The sequence below is a fragment of the Rana temporaria genome, chromosome 5, assembly GCF_905171775.1.
Source record: "Rana temporaria chromosome 5, aRanTem1.1, whole genome shotgun sequence".
In the NCBI taxonomy this organism is placed as follows: domain Eukaryota; kingdom Metazoa; phylum Chordata; class Amphibia; order Anura; family Ranidae; genus Rana; species Rana temporaria.
Window position 1 is genome coordinate 251242744 of NC_053493.1, and position 16717 is coordinate 251259460.

General features: G+C 45.0%; 1 protein-coding gene across 3 annotated transcripts in view; it reads left to right on the plus strand.

Annotated features, from left to right (window-relative positions):
• The window catches only part of SYCP2L (synaptonemal complex protein 2 like), a 230406-nt gene that overhangs the window by 28387 nt on the left and 185302 nt on the right, over positions 1-16717 (plus strand). For all 3 annotated transcript variants that reach the window (XM_040353720.1, XM_040353718.1, XM_040353719.1), the window contains exons 3-4: positions 365-502; positions 583-699. In XM_040353720.1, coding sequence (XP_040209654.1) covers positions 365-502; positions 583-699 — 255 coding nt within the window. The remainder of the gene's footprint in view (positions 1-364; positions 503-582; positions 700-16717) is intronic.

The window sequence follows — 16717 nt, forward strand, 5'->3', positions numbered from 1 at the left end:
GACCCATTGCATTGAGGATTACTATGCCTTTCCCTTGAAAATGAATGTCCCCTGATGCTGAACCAATGGGACCCGGGGAACTTTAATTGCTGGGGCTTTAGTCCATGGGATTACTGTGCTTGCACCCAAAGGTATTTAAAGAATCCCCTTTCTGCCCCCTGCTGAACTGATGGGGCCCAGTACAGGAAGGTTGGCTCTACTTCCATATCCACAGCCCTGACACACCTAAACAGGTGGAAAAAAAAAAAAAGATTTTTTGAACTTAAGCCCACTTTAAGGGTACGGCATTTCATTTTTGGTGGAAGATGAACATGTAAGAATGCACCATTCTGTGTTTGTTCTAATATGATTTTTCTTTCCGTAGCTTGAATCTCTTATTACAGAGGCATTTAAAGGGAAAGGATTTCAGAAAATCACTGAAATAGTTGAAGAGAAGATTTCTTGCTCTTTTCAGCGACACGGAAAAGCACTCTTAAATGTGTTGGACAGGCTAATTAATAAAGTGAGTGTCTCATAGCACAAAGGATATGTGACATGCCATTATTAGTATGCTGTTTTGAAAATTGGTCTTTTTACTTTAAGGAACTGGATCGTAATGAGTTTAAGCATGTGACCTTGCTGATGAAATGTGTTCAGCATTTCTGCAAACATGAAAGCCAGGAAGATTTCTCCTTAATTCAGCAGGGGCTGGTCTCCAAGATAAGTAAAATATATTAGTTCCTTTTTGATCATACCTATGTGTTTTTTTTAAATAACAAACATGTTATACATGCCTGTGTGCAGTGAATTTTCACAGGGCAGCCCGGATCCTCCTCTTCCCAGGTCCCTCTTCGGTGCTCCTGGCCCCTTCCTCCTGTTAAGTGCCCCCACAGCAAGTGGCTTGCTATGGGGGGCAACCGAGCCAAGCTAAAATAATAAATAGAGAAATCGCGCTACCCCTTAACCAAGTGAAAACTAAAAAATAATTCACCAAATTAAGAATGCCAAAGGAACAGCATCAGTGATGTATGAATACGTAACCAATGACTTATGATGTCAAGTGTGTCCCTATTAACCACTTCCAGACCTTAGGTGTTTTTCAGATTCGGTGTTTGCAAGACTAAAACAGTTTTTTTCTGCTAGAAAATTACTTAAAACCCCCAAACATTATATATTTTTTTTTCTAACACCCTAGAGAATAAAATAGTGGTCATTCCAATACTTTTTGTCACACCGTATTTGCGCAGCGGTCTTGCAAGCGCACTTTTTTTGGAAAAAATTCACTTTTTTTAATTAAACAATAAGACAACAATAAATTTGGCCCAATTTTTTTTATATATTGTGAAAGATAATGTTACGCCGAGTAAAATGATGCCCAACATGTCACGCTTAAAAATTGCGCCCGCTCGTGGCATGGCGTCAAACTTTTACCCTTAAAAATCTCGATAGGTGATGTTTAAAAAATTCTAGAGATTGCATTTTTTTAGCTACAGAGTAGCTCTAGGGCTATAATTATTGCTCTCGCTCTAACGATCGCGGCGATACCTCACTTGTGTGATTTGAACACCGTTTTCATATGCGGGCGCTACTCGCGTATGCTTCTGCGCGCGAGCTCGTCGGGACGGGGCGCTTTAAAAAAATGTTTTTTTTGTTTTCTTATTTATTTTTATTTATTTTATTATCTTTTACACTGAAAAAAAAAAATAATAATTTGATCACTTTTATTCCTATTACAAGGAATGTAAACATCCCTTGTAATAGAAAAAAGCATGACAGGTCCTCTTAAATATGAGATCTGAGGTCAAAAAGACCTCAGATCTCATATTTGGGCTTAAATGCAAAAAAAAAAAAAAAATGTCATTTTTTCAAATGACCAAAAAAAAAAATTTGTCTCTTTAAGAGGCTGGGCGGGACTGACGTTTTGACGTCACTTCCGCCCAGCCGAGCTATGGGGACGGGCAAAGGAGATTTTTCCTTCAGTCTCGTCCCCGCTCACCAGCCGACAGCACCCGATCGCCTCCGCCGCTACCGACGGCTCCGGTAAGCGGCGGAGGGCGCGGGAGAGCGGCGGGAGGGCCCCTCTCCCGCCACCGATAACGGCGATCTCGCGGTGAATCCGCCGCGGAGACCGCCATTATCGGATTCCAGACCGCGCACACGAAAGATTGATACCTCGATTGTGGCAGCAGCTGCTGCCGTTACCGAGATATCAGTCTTTAAAAATAGGACGTACATCGTCGTGCGCAGGTCTGGAAGTGGTTAATAAATAAATTAATAATTGAGAACATCAGTTGCTATAAAAACTCACATACAAAACAGTGAACATGTGTCAAAAGTAATATGTTGCAAAAAACTAATTTAACATCAAATCAATATATATAAAGGCTGTATTATTGAATATAGTCCATACATGCTATGTCAGTGGATGCTGTACACCTGTGCTCTGTGCCAAAATCCAACAATCTGATAGGAAACCGTGTCCAAACAAAAAATGATGAATCCTCCACCAGTGAATAATGATGGCTCCTTACCGACTTGCCTTGATCCCTTATGACAGGGGATCGTTAAGCGCGTGTAATTCTCACTCCCACAGTATAGCTCAGGCAGACTCAATCTTTAGATCAGTGGATCTCATCCAGCGTAAGATTGCAAATCGCCAGTATCAGTACCCAACATGAAAAAGATAATGACAGCTCCACATAGCGCTTTAAAAGTGTAAAACATTTATTAGAAAAGTTGTATTGCACTTGCAACATAGCAGACAAGTAATGCCTTTAATCTGGTTTGCCGTCCGGTACACAAATTCTAGACACCCGTCCTGCTGGGGGATCGTATTCAAGCTGGAGTTAACGACAGTGGACCGCTCCGCCCTACGTCCGTTTCGTAATAACTTACTTTGCGTTACCCCTTGATTAAGGGGTAGCGCAATTTTTGTATTTCTTATTATTTTTTCCCTTGAATCGTTTGTTTACATGCTAATCGCAGCTCCCAAATTTGTGTTACGGTTTCCTTTTTTCCTTACTTTTTAGAGCGGGTTTTCCATCTTTTCCAGCCGAGCCAAGCTGGAGCTTTTGTGTGTCCTTTTAGACACGGAGCTGCGGTTTGGCCCCGTCCCCCTCTCTCCTGATTGGCTAACTGACTTTGACAGCAACAGGAGCCAATGGTGTGGCGGCTGTGTCTCAGCCAATCAGGAGGGAGAGTCCTGGACTAAAGGCAAAACTTTTTTCCCCAGTCATCTTCCAGGACAGCCCTTAAGAGATGGAGCTCCTCCCGTCACCACTGGAAACACTTTGCCCATTCAGTTCAAAAGGCTGTCCCTCAATCCCATGGTCGGTAAATTGTTTCCTTTATTGGAGGAGCATGTTGCTGAAGACCAGGTGTATTACAGGGAGGACTACATCTCTCAGGGGCTTCCTGAAGGGAAAGGAGACATTGCATGGGCACTGTGTCCTATGCTGCAGACGGTTCTCGGTAGTCCTTAATGCCTTGTACCCCGGGTACCGTCCAGCTAAACCAGAGCAGACCTGTTCCTCACCTCCTTTCAGTGCCTGGTGAGGGTCAGCGGCATGGTGGCGCAGGCCCTGGTGTGTGTGTGTGTGGGGCCGGTCGAGTGAGGCGGCGGGGCCGTGGATGTTTGGTATTGTGGCCGGTGCATCTCTCCCTCTCCTCTATGACCGCGCCATAGGCCGGGGACATGGTACGCATCACTTCCGATGGAACGGGTGTCATCACGTGACGAGGCTTTCAGTTACGGGTCTCCAGGGCACAAGGAGAAAGGGAAGGCCAGGCTGGGCCTACAATCTTCCATCCAGCATAACCGAACTAGTATTGGGAACCAGAGCAGAAGTGGGGACCATGGAGGCGAATCCCTAGGATACTCCAGGTGAGGCAGGCACCAGCCAAGCACATAAGGACCCTTCCCACAAAAAAGAGGAATTTTTAAAATACCTTTTCTCTATTTGTCTGTTCAGGACCGCACTAGAGAGGCTCCATCTCCGGAGGCAGGAAACACAGCAAATGGATCCATAAAGGGCGGCTCCCATCCTTATTCCCCAGTCTTTTGTGTTTCCTCCACCGGTGGAGGAGGCTGGATGGAGCTCTGATTTTTTCCCTCTCAGAACCTAGGACTGCCTAGAGGAAGGAGGGGAGGTCTGCAGGTACCTTAGGGTGGAGAGCTAGGTTGGTGACCGGCGCCTTTTCTCCAGAGCAGCCCGGGGAGGGCTGGGCACTCCCTGCATGGTGTTCACGATGGGGGGGGAGTAGAGTTCCCTGCCTCCCGGATACCGGTCTGGTGGGGGTCATGGTGTAGGCCTTGATTTCCTGCTTCTGGAATGCATGGCGGAGGACAGGGACTTCAGGGATATCACTTGCGGGTCTTGCGAGGAGCGTGGACGAGGAATCCATGGCGCCTCATTTAAACACCAGCCACAGTCGCTGGCGGTCTGGGTTCCACCGACAGGCACAACTACGCTATGCTGCAGGAGGACATGGATCCAGCAGAGCAGAGTGGCAGTGGTGCCGGTCCAGCTCAGATAGACAGACACAGAGAGCTGAGGGAGGGGGGTTGTGGAGCAGAGGTCGCTCTCCTCCTTGTTTTTTTTCCCCACCCTTTCCCCCCTTTTTTTTTTTTGGGTGTTACAGGATCCGGGCTAAAGAGCATTACGAATCTGGTCGTGGCTGGCAGGGGTGCACATGGGTGTTGGTGGCTGCACATGTGGTATTCATGGTAACTGATAGCTACATTGCTCCTTTTGTTTGTCCCCTTCTCTTCTCTCCTTCTCTTGCTTCAGGCTCGGCTAAAAAAAAAGGAGAAATCGGGGGGTGGAGAAGAGGTGTCCGTCTTGTACGACTAAATTTAAAGAAGGGTGGAACAAACCGCTCTGTAAACCTTGTATAGATAAATTTGTGTACAAGGAGACAACAGGCGCATGTAAAGAATTGATTTCTTGCGGTAAAAAATAAATGAAGGCTGAATAAAATCAATGCTGTTGAACCTTGAAACCCCAAATCAGCCAGCTGAAGTCCCCTCCCATCTTCAGCCCCAGTGGAGGGAGACGAATCGGGAGGGGAGGACTCAGATTCTTTGGCGGAACTAAGTTAAACTGCGTCATCCAAATATACTCCAAACCAGGGGACAAGATCACCTATATACAGGCTCTCACTCCAGAAGGTGGACGCATTATTGGGGGTGATTTACTAGACACTAGATATCAAAGAAGAGCAGGCCTCTTTGTCTCTATATGCCCATGTACCAGACCCTGAAAGAGGACCAAGCCAGAGGATTTCCGGTGCACAGTGCAATGAGCGACTCTATCAAAAAGAAATGGGTGGACCAGGAGAAAAAAAATTTTTTCCTTTAAAAGTCTGAAGAGGAGATTCCACTTCAGTGAGGATTCCACTTGAATATGAAACAAAGTGCGCAATATCAACAGACCTTGCATTTGAGGACATGGGGGTCCTTAGGGAACCTATTGACAAACGGATGGAGGTGCTGGTGAAACGGTCATGGGAAGTAGTCATGACAAATTTAAAACCTGCAATGGCTACAACTGTAGTGGCTTGTAATTTTGGAGGTCTGCTTGGACCAGCTACAGACCCATTTGGAAGGTGGGACCTCCAGGAAGGAAATTTTAGATTCCCTTCCCATGCTTCATAAAGCAGCAAGTTATATGGCAGATGCTTCTGCAGAGTCGGTCAAACTGTCAGCAAAGGCTTCAGCCCTAGTAAATTCTTCTTGCAGGGCTCTATGCTTAAAATCCTGGTCTGGGGACCTGGCCTCAAAAGTAAAGCTTTGTGGTATCCCATTTGAGGGAGACCTATTGTTCAGACAACATTTAGAGAAAGTTCTAGACCAAACTGCCGACAAGAAAAAAGCTTTTCCTAAAAATAAGAAGGCCACAGGAAAACTTTTTTTGTTTTTGCCCTCAAAGACAAGGGGGTCACAGGGGCAGACTCCTAAGGGGTCAGCCACTAAAACGGTGGGGAAGGGGGAAGCAGGAACCGTTCTGGCATTTTAGCACTCGCAGTGCCTTCTGTATCATCGCTGCTTTAATTGCGGTTAGGACGGGAAAACGTCAGGGCACCCCGGCCCCATTTGGTCCACATCTTTGTGACTGTCCGCTATTTCTCCTGGACAGTCCCAGGCAACGGGAGCCATGCCGGGCTGCTGATCACCGTCAAACAGCCGCTTGTAGGCAATCTCAAGCTCCTATTCCTGCTCAACCAGGAACTCCAATTCCTCCAGGTCACACGCCTCTTCGGGGAGGTCCAGCACCTCATCTCGGAAGTCCAGGATGTCTTCCAGCCGCCACTCCTCATCGCTCCCAAAGTCTGGGTCTCCGTACATTTTTTGATGGAGCAGCCCCACGCCACCATAGCCAACGATTTCTGTCAGGCTGCCATCTGCTGTACCTGGCCACAGTTGAGCCGCGAACCACCGGAGGGCTCTGTCATCTCCTCCCGGACAAATCTTCCGAGCTCCGTCTTCCACTCATCTCGCAGTCGTTCACTTAGGAACACCTCTCACACACGGTACTGCGTCCAATACATCTCTGTGGAGGAGGGAAGTATCTTCCCTTGATGGTGCTGCTCGTTGCTTAGCATCTCCTGCCAGAGTTGTTGGCGGATCACACCCCCCAGCCGAACATGGTGAGCTCTGTCACTTCCGCATGCCCTGCAGCCTCCTCCCGAACTCTGCTCTCATGTTGCAGGTCCCCATATCGCTCCTTGGAGGCTGCCTGGATCTTGAATCCTGGCGGTGGTTTGGATGTCCCGGACTGCAGGAGACATCCCACGCTGCCACCACTGTGACGGATCTCGGATACCTTGTATGGCAGGGGTTCCCAACCTTTTGAAGAGCAAGGGCCACTTAAGTGACTTGGTAACTGGTCGCGGGCCACAATGAGCGGAGTGGGTGGATGTCATGTCTGTGTCCGTTCTGCAGAGCGGACACAGACACAGCCCGCTATACTTTTTAGCGGATCGTATTGGAGGTAGGACACAAGTCGGTTTATGTCTGTCACTACTTAGAGGCGAATGAAGGGTCCAATTGGTCGGGCTGTCGAACTGACCGTGTGAAAGGGGCCCAAGGTTGTTTTTACCTTGATGCGCTGCGGTTTACGTGCACCATGGGTGCAATGCAGTGTACCTTTTGGCTTTCCTGCACTTTGCAATATACTTCTATTATATTCTGCAAGTTTGGTTCACTTTCAGAAGTCTATGGCTCAGTGCAGATAACCTGCAGGTAAACCACTCTACACCTGCAGAAAAGATATGGGATGTAGCATTACATTACACAATTTTGTCCCCAAGTCCCATAGCACCACGTTTTGGGAATACTGCCCTCTTGTGTATGCCTTTTATCAGCTAAAAGTACACTGTATGTGGAAAAAAGTATATATTTAGCCCAGCCGGGCCAATAGGTTTAGGTAGCCGGAAACGACTCCACGAGCCCAGCCACAGATACCACGTTCACCCAGTTCCGATGAACCGGTGACCGCAGACACAAATGTCTGGAGGTGGCATCTTCTCCAGGTGGTGGGAGATGACAAATGGCCCTCCAAATCTCCTGTTCTCTGCTGGGCCATAGTCTGTGGGTAGGAGGCCAGCCCACGGCCACTTCCAAAACACACAGTAACAGTGGGTTCTGTCACAGTCCAGTAGTTTTGCAAGGTTGAATAAAGCATTCTCAAGAGGAAGAGTTGTCCTTAAAGAGCACCACGCTCAAAGCGGTCTTTTTAGTGGAAATCTCCACAGCCAGGCGCATTAGCGAGCTGCAGGCACTTTCTAAAGAGCCTTTCCTGCTAATTTTTGAGGACAGACTGGTATTGCGTACAGACCCTGGCCCGGATTCAGATAGAGATACGACGGCGTATCTCCTGAGTTCCATCAGTCTGATCTATGCGGCTGATTCATAGAATCAGGTTCCGCATAGATCTCCCTAAGATCCGACAGGTGTAAGTGACTTACACCGTCGGATCTTACTTTGAAATTCCAGGCCGGCCGCTAGGTGGCGTTTAGTTTTTTACACGCGACGAATATGTAAATGAGGATTTCAGAAACGAACGCCCGCCCATCGCTTTTTTTTTTTTACGTCTCTTGCGTTCGGCTTTTTCCGGGGTATAGTTACCTCTGCTATGTGAGGGGTATCCTATGTTAAGTATGGTCGTCGTTCCCGTGCCGAGTTTTGAATTTTTACGTCGTTTGCGTAAGTCGATTCAGAAAAGAGCTGGACGCAAGTTACGCCGAAACCAATGACGTCCTAGCGACGTCATTTGGAGCAATGCACACTGAAAAAATTTGCGGACAGCGCATGCGGTTCGATCGGCGCGGGGACGCGCCTGATTTAAATTGTAGACTCCCCCCTAGCCGCGGAATTTGTATTCCGCCGGGGGATTTACAATACGCCGCCGCAAGTTTTGAGGTAAGTGCTTTCTGAATTAGGCACTTGCCTCAAAAACTTGCGCCAGCGGATCGTAAATCAGATCTAAAGATCCGCTAACCTATCTGAATCCGGCCCCCTGAGTTCTTGCCTAAGGTGGTGTCTAAATTCCACAGGACTCAGATTGTTTTGCCTTCTTTCTGTGCATCTCCACCCAATCCAAAAAAAGCAGAATTCCACCAACAGGACGGGAAGGCATGTATCTTACATTATTTGGAATTGTCTTGAGGGCTTTAGAAAATCCATTGCGCTTTTTTTTTTTTACATTCTGGGAAAAAATTGGGGTTTCTAGCTTCCAAAGGCACAATCGCCTGGTGGATTAAACAAGCTATTGTCGACATTCATTAAGCATTATAGACTGGACCTTATCTCGGCGCAAGACCAAGCGTTTGGGAGAAAGGTCCTCCAGGCGGTAGTCCCGACCCTAATCTGGTAAGTTCACGTTGATCCCCTCTAGTGCTGTCCTGGACAGACGACTACTAGACTTAGACTTGCCGGTAACTCTGTTTGTGGGAGTCATCCAGGACAGCAGGGAATCCCTCCCTATATGCTGTTATAACCTTGTATGAGTGTTTTTTTTTTTTCAGAAGCAGTTACGGGAAATTTCTCGGATAAAAGGCTTAGGGAGGAAGGACAGGAGCCGCCCTTTATGGATTTATTTCTTGTTTCCTGCCTCCGGAGGTGGAGCCTTCTATATCTAGTGCTGTCCTGGACATCTCCCAGAAACAGAGTTACCAGTAAGTCTAACTGTTTTTTCCATCCTCAAAGAGAAGCCCCAAAAACCCCAAAAGGGGTTTAGACTAAAGAAGCATTGGTCTGGACAGAAGGGTAAAGGAAAGGGAAGTGTTCCCTTTTAACCATCCCAGTCAGAACCCAAAACCGCAGTGAAGTCAGGCTTCTGGTGGGAGAAAGACTGAAGGGATTTCTCCCACAATGGGAGGTGGTAACTTCGAACAAGTTTTGTACTGTCAGAACCATTGACGTATCTCGGCATAGAGCCTACATATACCGTCAGAATATTTATTCTGAACTATAAAATATTATTGTATTATGAAAATATGCTTTGGGAGAAATACAATTTTCCTACAATACAAGATATCTAAAATTCTTTTATCCGTGCTATTTTGAGGACAAGCAATACAAATGAATATTTAAAATATATATATTTATTAACTAAAGGTACAGTGCAAAATCTAAAATCAGGTACAATTCGTATTACAACAATTAATTGATATGCTTCTATAATCAGAAATAAGCGATGGTTGAATGTTTAGAGACTATTTACAATATTATGACAAGGCGTTCATAGCTCTCATATTTGAAAAGAAAAGAGGTAACAATATCCTCACATGTAGTGTGCATGTGGATATTATAAAGTAAAAAGAGGGTGCCACGTCCTAGTGTAAATGATAAAGGAGAGAACTAGGGGCTAGTTTTTGGACTTTTTAGGCACGATTTGGTTGGTCAGAATATATATACAAGAAAAGAATTTTTCTAAAAAGTAGATTTGTTTATTTAGATATAAAATATCATAATGTGTAGAAAAGTACAGAAGAAAGAGTATTGCTGTTTCCAGCACAACAAACCAACTAACAGGCTAATCTAGGCAAGCCTATCCATGAACATTGACAGGAATATAGACATAAATTATAGCAAAATATCAACAATAAAATTGAACACTTCCAAAAGTATTTGGAATATGGTGCATGAATGTAGTTAGTGGTCCTGTCACGTTGTGGAAATGCAGGCAGAGAAAGGTCTGCGGTGGTTTAGCTTGCTGCGTAGATGGACTCGACCGGTTTCGCGCTTCAGCAGCGCTTCCTCACGGAGTCAGCAAAGTAGTTTTAAAGATAGTGTTGGTTGGTAGGGGGATCAATATATAAATTTTCTGTCAATAAAATAAAATAAGAAATAGACTGTGTCCGGGCTGCTGGACGTTGTAAAAAGTGTAGGGAAATGACCCACATAAACTAGATAATAACAGTCTTCAATGAAGGAGGACAGGGCTTGAGGAGAAGGGAGAAGGCAGAGAGCGACCACTACCCTCTAACAATCCTCAATACATGTAACATTTCCTGGTAGTAGAAATGAGAAACCAGAGCTAGATGCCGGCTGGTAGCCAAGGATTAAGGCAATGATAAGTCTGGTTCAGTATGTGCGATGGCACTCTCCTCCATGAGTCTCACGAGAGACTGCAGCGAGACTCATGGAGGAGAGTGCCATCGCACATACTGAACCAGACTTATCATTGCCTTAATCCTTGGCTACCAGCCGGCATCTAGCTCTGGTTTCTCATTTCTACTACCAGGAAATGTTACATGTATTGAGGATTGTTAGAGGGTAGTGGTCGCTCTCTGCCTTCTCCCTTCTCCTCAAGCCCTGTCCTCCTTCATTGAAGACTGTTATTATCTAGTTTATGTGGGTCATTTCCCTACACTTTTTACAACGTCCAGCAGCCCGGACACAGTCTATTTCTTATTTTATTTTATTGACAGAAAATTTATATATTGATCCCCCTACCAACCAACACTATCTTTAAAACTACTTTGCTGACTCCGTGAGGAAGCGCTGCTGAAGCGCGAAACCGGTCGAGTCCATCTACGCAGCAAGCTAAACCACCGCAGACCTTTCTCTGCCTGCATTTCCACAACGTGACAGGACCACTAACTACATTCATGCACCATATTCCAAATACTTTTGGAAGTGTTCAATTTTATTGTTGATATTTTGCTATAATTTATGTCTATATTCCTGTCAATGTTCATGGATAGGCTTGCCTAGATTAGCCTGTTAGTTGGTTTGTTGTGCTGGAAACAGCAATACTCTTTCTTCTGTACTTTTCTACACATTATGATATTTTATATCTAAATAAACAAATCTACTTTTTAGAAAAATTCTTTTCTTGTATATATATTCTGACCAACCAAATCGTGCCTAAAAAGTCCAAAAACTAGCCCCTAGTTCTCTCCTTTATCATAGCTCTCATATTTAAATCATCTTGGTGTATTTAAAACCTTTTAGCTTTTAGTGACATAACCTTGACATTGTATTATCTCTTCTCCATAACATACAGATCTCTTGCTACTGCTTCTTAAATATGTGTACATAACAAATGTTATATTGTACACAAGCTTTTGTTAAATTTTGCGAGGATATATCTTCACATACGCCCTCACTCTAAAACCAATTTACCATCCTTGGCACTTAGCTTTTCAAAGACAAACGTAATGCGTATGTCTTTAATATTTGGGATACAATTATCTCATGCTGCAGTTAGACATAACTAATTCCCAAATTATGTTTGCCAAGTATATTTACATGGTTTTAGTTGTGTGTGTGTGTGTGTGTGTGTGTGTATGTGAAAATCTCCAAATTACCAAAAAGGTAAATAATCAAGATTATACATTACCAGTACTTAAGAGCTCTGTCTGTTTGAGAAGTGAAAGTCCTAGTGAAGGACCCTCTTCATTCCCCTACATATTTGCGGTCAATCTCTGCCTTCCAGCTTCCTTAAGAGATCAGAGATCAGAGCAGCTCCATCGCTCTCCCATCAAGTTTCTTCCCATCAGACCTCCCTCCTGTCTTGTGTAATCACTTTTTATCTCCCCCAAGAACTGGGTGTGTGTTTCACTATCACATGACTGACGATGTCACATGATGCTATGTTTTGGTGGGTGACTATATTGAACCAATGCCGATATTAACCTGTAGGGGGCAGTGGTGCCTAAGGAATAATTCCTAATTTTCGGGTTAATCAGAGTTGATCATGACTTGCGACCCCCTGTGACTTGAATCCTGGTATAGCATCATAAATTGTTTTATATGTCAAACCATTGTCAGACATCTTGGCAACTTCTAAATTTATGATTGAGATAAGGTTTTATGATCAACACACATGCCTTGGAAAGTTCCTTTAAACCGGGGATATGCAATTAGCGGACCTCCAGATGTTGCAGAACTACGATTCCCATGAGGCATAGCAAGACTCTGACAGCCACAAGCATGACACCCAGTCAGAGGCATGATGGGACTTGTAGTTTTGCAACAGCTGGAGGTCCGCTAATTGCATATCCCTGCTTTAAACTAATGCTGGAATGGATCAAAGCAGCCTGATACTATTCAGTTATTTTAGGATCTTGTATTTTTGGGACCCTAGTAGACAATGTATTACACAGGCTTATATATGAATTACTAATACACACATATTGTTAAGGCATTATAAAGAAACAATACTATTTAAGATATACAATTCCACTGGGATTGTGAATAAGCCCCATGGCCTCAATATATAAAGACAATGTCATGCTGTGCCAGGCTTTTCATCTTGTATGTGAAACCAGAATTCCTCACCATTCTCTTATCTTCTAGGTGTCAAACCCCCAGGAGATATGACTTGGGGAATAGCACAGGCAGGCTCTTTACAACCTAAAAACGCTAACAGGGACAAAATGGTATCGCTTCTGCTAAACATATATATGAAGGTGGAACACTATGAAACATATAAAATGTGCGATCTTATATGTATTCTTTTAACCCCAAATGTTCCGACAGTACTAAACATCGTAAGGAGGGGTTATGCCCTTGTTTCACAGAGATCCACCCTCCAAGTTTCTTGTTACAAAGCTAGTACGAAGTGACGCAGAGAAAGCCAGGGCCTTGCCTACTGATTGGGGGAAATGGTAGATCAAGAAGTATTGGTGCCAGTCCCAGGTCAGGAACAAGGGCACGGTTTTTGTTTGCATGTGTTGTGATAAAGAAATCATCCCGGAAAATTCAGACTGATTATGAATCTCTGGACCTGAACTTATCTGTCCAATACAAAGAGTTTGACGTGGAATCCATTTATTCAATAAGAAATCTTCTGCAGAAAAGTCTAGATTCTGATAAGAAAAGATTGTCAAAAATATCTTCGTCTAGATTCAGCCGCAATTGCACAGAAAGGCAAGTGATGTCACCCCGGGCCTTATGGCAGCATCAATACCTGCCGCACAATGGACCCGCTTCCACCAAAGAAGCCTACAGAATTTTCTGACAAGGACCTAGAAGAGGAAATAAGGATTCCGACAGAGTAAAGCGATCTCTAGGATGGTGGAAAAACAGTGAGAACCTTCACAAAGGGGTACACTAGATACTGGCCATCTCATCCATACTGACCATGGATGTCAGCAGTTGGGGCTGGGGAGCCCATCTCAACAGCCTCTGGGCCCAGGGAAAGTGGACCCCAGAAGGAGGGTTCTCCTCCAATTGGAAAAAGTGGACGGCTATCTCCGGGGGATTACTAGCTTTTCAAGAACAGGGGTCATCACCTCCAGGCCCGTTCCGACAGTACGATAGCAGTAGCGTATATCAATAAACAAGGGGGTACCAAGAGTGCCCAAATGATGTTAGTAGCCAAAATCATCTTTCAGTGGGCAGAGAACAATATCGCATCTATCTCTGTGGTGCACCTGAAAGGAGAGCAAGAATGATACTGCAGATTTTTTGAGTTGACAATACGTATCGAATCATGAATGGTCTCTAGACCAAGAGGCATTCGACAACAGAGTATCATACTGGGGGAAACCAGAAGTGTCTCTGTTTGCTAACAGGAAAAATGCGAAAGTCCCAAGTTTCTTTTCGATATACCTGGGAGATAAAGGTGGATGCTCTGCAGAACCCCTGGGTCTTCAACCTTTTTTTCACGTTTCCACCCCTCCACCTAATTCCGAGGGTTTTAGCCAAATGTCTTGTGGAAGAGATGCAATCGATCTTCTGGCCCAGAAGACCGTGGTTTACAACACTTCTCAAATTAGTAGACCAGCCCCTTCTAAGGTTACCCCTCAGGCAGGATCTGCTCTTGCAGGGACCTCTGGTGCATGCACAAACCGCCATGCTAAAGCAATCAGCGTGGCTGTTGAAGAGATCCTAAGGAGCAAACGACTATCCAGAAGAGTTATCCGAACTTTGCTTCAGAGTTGAAAATCGGTCACTAGAGCTATCTATAGCAAGATCTGGAAAAAGTTTAATGGATGGCTAGGTGGTAGGGGGATGAAAGCAGGATACGTCCTAGAGTTTCTTCAAGAAGGGATCGATCAAGGCTTTTCGCTAATTACAATCAAGGTACAGGTCGCTACCTGAGGCTGGATTCACACCTATGCATTTTTTGTGCATTTTGCAGATTTGCAGTCAATTTACCATGGTTTCCTATGGCTGTGAACCCAGCCTTAAGGTTGGACCTAGAAAAATGTTTACAGGAAGATCCCCTTATCTTGAGTTTCTGCAAACCAGTTGCAAAACACAGGCCAGTTCAGGATCACAAGATCCCAACCTGGGACCTATCGGTAGTCCTCAGTCTTTCCTGGGGCACCCTTTGAACCAATCTCAGAAGCCTCTTTAAGATTCCTCACTCTTAAAGGGGTTGTAAAGGTAAATGTTTTCCTATGCATTAAGGTGAAAAAACATCTGACGGTACCGCCCCCCCCGAACCCCCGTTTTACTTACCTCCCCCCTCGAAAGTCCCGCGTGTGCCCTCGTGATCCTCTTCGGTACCCAGCCTGGCCGTTGATTGGCTAGGCTGGACGGATTGATAGCAGCGCAGCCATTGACTGACGCTGCTGTCAATCACATCTGATGACGCGGGGGCGGGGCCGAGTGATACAGTCGACGGCTATGCCCGCCGCTGTATCACAGGAGAGCGCCCGCAAAAACTTTCCACCATGCGAGCTCGCTCGCATGAAGGTGGAAAGCTTTTGCGAGGAGGAGCCGAGACAGCCGCCGAGGGACCCCAGAAGACAGGGTTCGAGGACACTCTGCAGAACGAGCTGCACAGTGGAGGCAAGTATAACATGTTTGTTATTTAAAAAAAAAAAATATTTTTTGCCTTTTTAGTGTTCCTTTTTAAGACTGTGTTCCTAGTCGCAATCACTTCAGCTCGTAGAGTGAATGAAATACGAGCTCTTTAGATTAGAGATCCCTTCCTCCAGATCCTGGACCATAGAGTCATCTTAAAGGATCACTAAAGGAAAATATTTTTTTTAGCTAAATAGCTTCCTTTACCTTACTGCAGTCCTGGTTTCATGTCCTCATTATTCATTTTTGCTTTGAAGTAGCTGTAATTCTGCTCTGATCTCCACACTTCCTGCTTGTCTGGCTCCTTATGAAAAATCTCATGGCAGCTTTTCACTGTGGTCCAAGCTGTGTGTCTAAAACTCCTCAGAACCAATTAGATTAATTTTAAAAACAAAACACTGCCCTGGATTTGTTTGTTTTTGTTCTGTGTCTCTCTCTACTTCACAGAGACATGAAACCAGTTTAAAAGTGAAACTAGAGGCACATTATATGATTGATTTTTATCTATTTTTAATCATTTTTAAAAGGAATCGGTTAACTTGTATGTCTCTATACCCTGTAAACAGTCATTTCAGCAAAACATTTTTTTCCCTTTAGTGACCCTTTAAGGAAAAATCCAGAGTTCGTGCCCAAAGTGGCATCTAAGTTAACAAATCCCCAGACGTTATTCTACCTGCTTTTTGTCAAAATGCCTCAATTGACAAGGAAAGACAATTTCACATGCTAGATGTTAGTTAGGTGCATTATAAGTTATCTAGAAGCGACCAAGGCCTAGGCTAGCAGATTCACGTTTTGTCTTATTTTCCGGTTAACATAAGGGTCGAAAGGCCTCTAAAGTCATCGTTAAATAGATGGATCAGCTTGGCTATTACAGGGGGGTACGGAGTGCTAGGTAAGGAACCTCCTAACGGTATTAAGGTGCCCTCAACAAGAGCGCTTTTGGCCTTCTGGACGGCAAAGGCTTGTGCCACCCCGGAGCAGATCTGCAGAGTGGCTTCATGGTCAAGCTTCACCACCTTTACAAGGCACTACCGACAAGACCTGCTGTCTAGTCAGGACCAGGCTTTTGGGAGGAAAGTCCTCCAAGCTGTGGGCCCCCCCTCTAATCTGGTGAGTACTTGGGAATCCTCTCAAACGCTGTCCTGAAAGACGACTGGGGAAAACTAGAGTTAGACTTGCTGGTAACTATTTCCAGTAGTCTTCTAGGACTGCATGATCCCACCCTTTAAATTAGTTCTGTTCTGATTATATTTTCCAGTTCCATCCTTCGGTTCTTGGTGATGAATGACCATGGACTAGAGCAGGGCTCAACATTTCAAGTCCTGAGCTACTAGCCAGGCCTCAAGGTATACTCGCCACCAGTTGCCCCGCCCCAACCCCTAACATGTCCCGCCCCCAGACACGCCCTCATATCAGAGTGAACATCAGGTTCTTGATCTCCTCCCTGACAAAGACCCTTCTCCCCCGATC